This window comes from Camelina sativa, chromosome 7 (genome assembly GCF_030686135.1).
Source record: "Camelina sativa cultivar CO46 ecotype springtype chromosome 7, ASM3068613v1".
Lineage (NCBI taxonomy): Eukaryota > Viridiplantae > Streptophyta > Magnoliopsida > Brassicales > Brassicaceae > Camelina > Camelina sativa.
The window spans coordinates 23,056,629-23,059,335 of NC_141886.1; the positions used below are offsets into that span (position 1 = coordinate 23,056,629).

The 2,707-nt window shown below is 50.0% G+C and overlaps 1 protein-coding gene across 1 annotated transcript; it reads left to right on the top strand.

Moving 5' to 3' along the window:
- Nucleotides 1-201: 201 nt before the first annotated feature.
- LOC104704812 (uncharacterized) lies at nucleotides 202-1,944 on the top strand. Its single transcript, XM_010420841.2, has one exon. The coding sequence runs from the start codon at nucleotides 202-204 to the stop codon at nucleotides 1,942-1,944; it is 1,743 nt and encodes a 580-aa protein (XP_010419143.2).
- The last annotated feature ends 763 nt before the right edge of the window (nucleotides 1,945-2,707 follow it).

Sequence of the window (2,707 nt, forward strand, 5' to 3'; positions counted from 1 at the left end):
AAATGACGAGGTATGAAAACTACTTGATGCGGGATCAATTACTGAAGTTCGCTATCCAGATTGGCTGAGCAACCCGGTCGTGGTTAAGAAGAAGAACGGTGCGTGGAGAGTTTGCATCGACTTCACAGACCTCAACAAAGCTTGCCCGAAAGACAGTTTTCCTCTTCCGCGCATTGATCAGCTAGTCGAAGCCACAGTGTCATGCCCTTCGGACTGAAAAATGCGGGAGCGACGTACAGCATGAAACTGAACCCGGTGAAATGCACATTTGGGGTCACTTCCGGCGAATTCCTAGGATACCTCGTTACAAAGCGCGGTATAGAAGCAAATCCGAAGCAAATTTCGGCAATCATCAACCTCCCATCTCCAAGGAACACCCGTGAGGTACAACGCCTAACTGGGCGTATTGCCGCACTGAATCGATTCATCTCTCGTTCCACGGACAAGTGCTTACCATTTTACCAGCTCCTTCGCGGAAACAAACGTTTTGAATGGGACGAAAAATGCGAATCGGCATTCAGCGAATTAAAAGACTATCTCTCATCTCCCCCAGTGCTTGCTAAGCCGGAACAAGGGGAAACTCTGTATCTTTACATCGCCATCTCCAGTTCGGTTGTAAGTGGCGTGCTTGTCAGAGAAGATTGCGGAGAGCAGCATCCTATCTTTTATGTGAGTAAGACCCTTGATGGTTCCGAACTCCGATATCTGACTCTCGAGAAGCTAGCATACGCAGTCATAATTTCTGCTCGGAAGCTCCGCCCCTACTTCCAATCTCACACTGTTGAAGTCCTGACAAATCAGCCTCTACGGACAATTCTCCATAGCCCAAGCCAATCAGGACGACTTGCGAAATGGGCCGTAGAATTGAGCGAGTACGACATAGAATACAAAAATCGCACCTGCGCTAAATCACAAGTTCTCGCAGACTTTCTCGTAGAACTCCCTCATGAATTTGAAACTAGCACTCCTCCACCCGAAATATGGTCGCTTCATGTTGATGGCGCTTCATCAAAGATGGGCTCAAGAGCAGGCGTACGCCTAACCTCGCCGACAGGCGAAATTCTGGAGCAATCCTTCCGTCTTGCTTTCTCTGCCTCAAACAACGACGCAGAGTACGAAGCACTAATCGCTGGACTGCGTCTCGCACACGGAATCAGTGTTAAGAAGATCCAAGCTTATTGCGATTCACAGCTGGTAACGCGTCAATTCAGTGGCGATTATGCAACAAGACACGCGCACATGGATGCCTACCTGAAAGTCGTCCGTAACTTGTCCCAAAAGTTTGAATTCTTTGAGCTCGTCAAAATCCCTCGAAGTGATAATGCCCCAGCTGATGCACTTGCGACGCTTGCTTCCACATCAGACCCTAATCTCCGCCGAGTGATACCTGTAGAGAGCATCGACCAATCAAGCATCGACGTCAACCTTTTGTCTCCCGCTCCAGCTGCATTCCTCGACACCACGCACTCAACAGAACCAAACAACGTCTTAGCAGTCACAAGATCTCCCTCGACGGATTCCACCACGCCAAACATTCCAGCTACGCACTCACCAGCACCCACTGCTCCTTCGCACGTTGATTGGCAGACCGAGATTATAGCATATATCATGGACGGAATTATGCCAAAAGACAAGTGGGAATCACGGCGTCTTCGAGTTAAAAGCGCACACTACACAATGTTGGACGGCAGTTTGTTTCGTTGGGATGCCAATGGCGCTCTTCTCATCTGCGTTAATACGAAGGACATCAATGACATCATGCGAGAAGTTCACGAAGGCACTGGCGGAAACCACTCTGGAGGTCGTTCTCTAGCACTTCGAATCCGCCGTAACGGACATTTTTGCCCAACCATGGTCGCCGATTGCACCGCTTTGCAGCCAAGTGCGAAAAGTGTCAGCGTCACGCACCATTCATCCACTCTCCAACAGAGCTACTGCAAATAACATCCCCACCTTACCCCTTCATGCGATGGGCGATGGATATCGTTGGTCCGTTAACTCCGTCAAATCAAAAGAAGTATCTTCTCATAATGACGGACTACTTTACCAAGTGGGTCGAAGCAGAATCGTATGTCTCGCTCGAAGCTAATGAAGTCCAGAACTTTGTTTGGAAAAATATCATCTGCCGGCATGGGCTCCCATACGAGATCGTTTGCGACAACGGCCCCCAATTCATCTCGCTTAAGTTCGAAGGATTCTGCGCTGGCTGGCGGATACGTCTTAGCAAGTCAACCCCACGATACCCGCAGGGCAACGGACAGGCAGAGGCAACCAACAAGACAATCCTCGCCGGAATTAAGAAACGCCTCAACGCAAAGAAAGGTCTATGGGCTGACGAACTCGACGGCGTCCTATGGTATCATCGAACTTCCCCCCGCACATCTACTGGACGAACACCATTCTCTCTCGCCTACGGCATGGAGGCACTCGCACCAGCCGAAGTAGGAATCCCCACGCTCCGACGTTCCATGCTCGTTCATAATCCCGACTTGAACAACAAAATGCTATGTGACAGACTTCTCTTCGTTGAGGAAGAACACGACCAAGCTCTACTCCGCATCCAGAACTACCAACAAGCTGCCGCAAAGTTTTACAACAAGAAAGTAAAGTCTCGCTACTTCGCCGAGGGTGACCTCGTCCTCCGCAAAGTCTACGAGAATACGAAGGAGAAGAACGCTGGAAAAGTCGGCGCGCATTGGGAGGGTCC

What these genes read in the sequence shown, in the direction of transcription:
- LOC104704812 (XM_010420841.2), top strand. Translation starts at nt 202, where the DNA reads ATGCCCTTCGGACTGAAAAATGCGGGAGCGACGTACAGCATGAAACTG.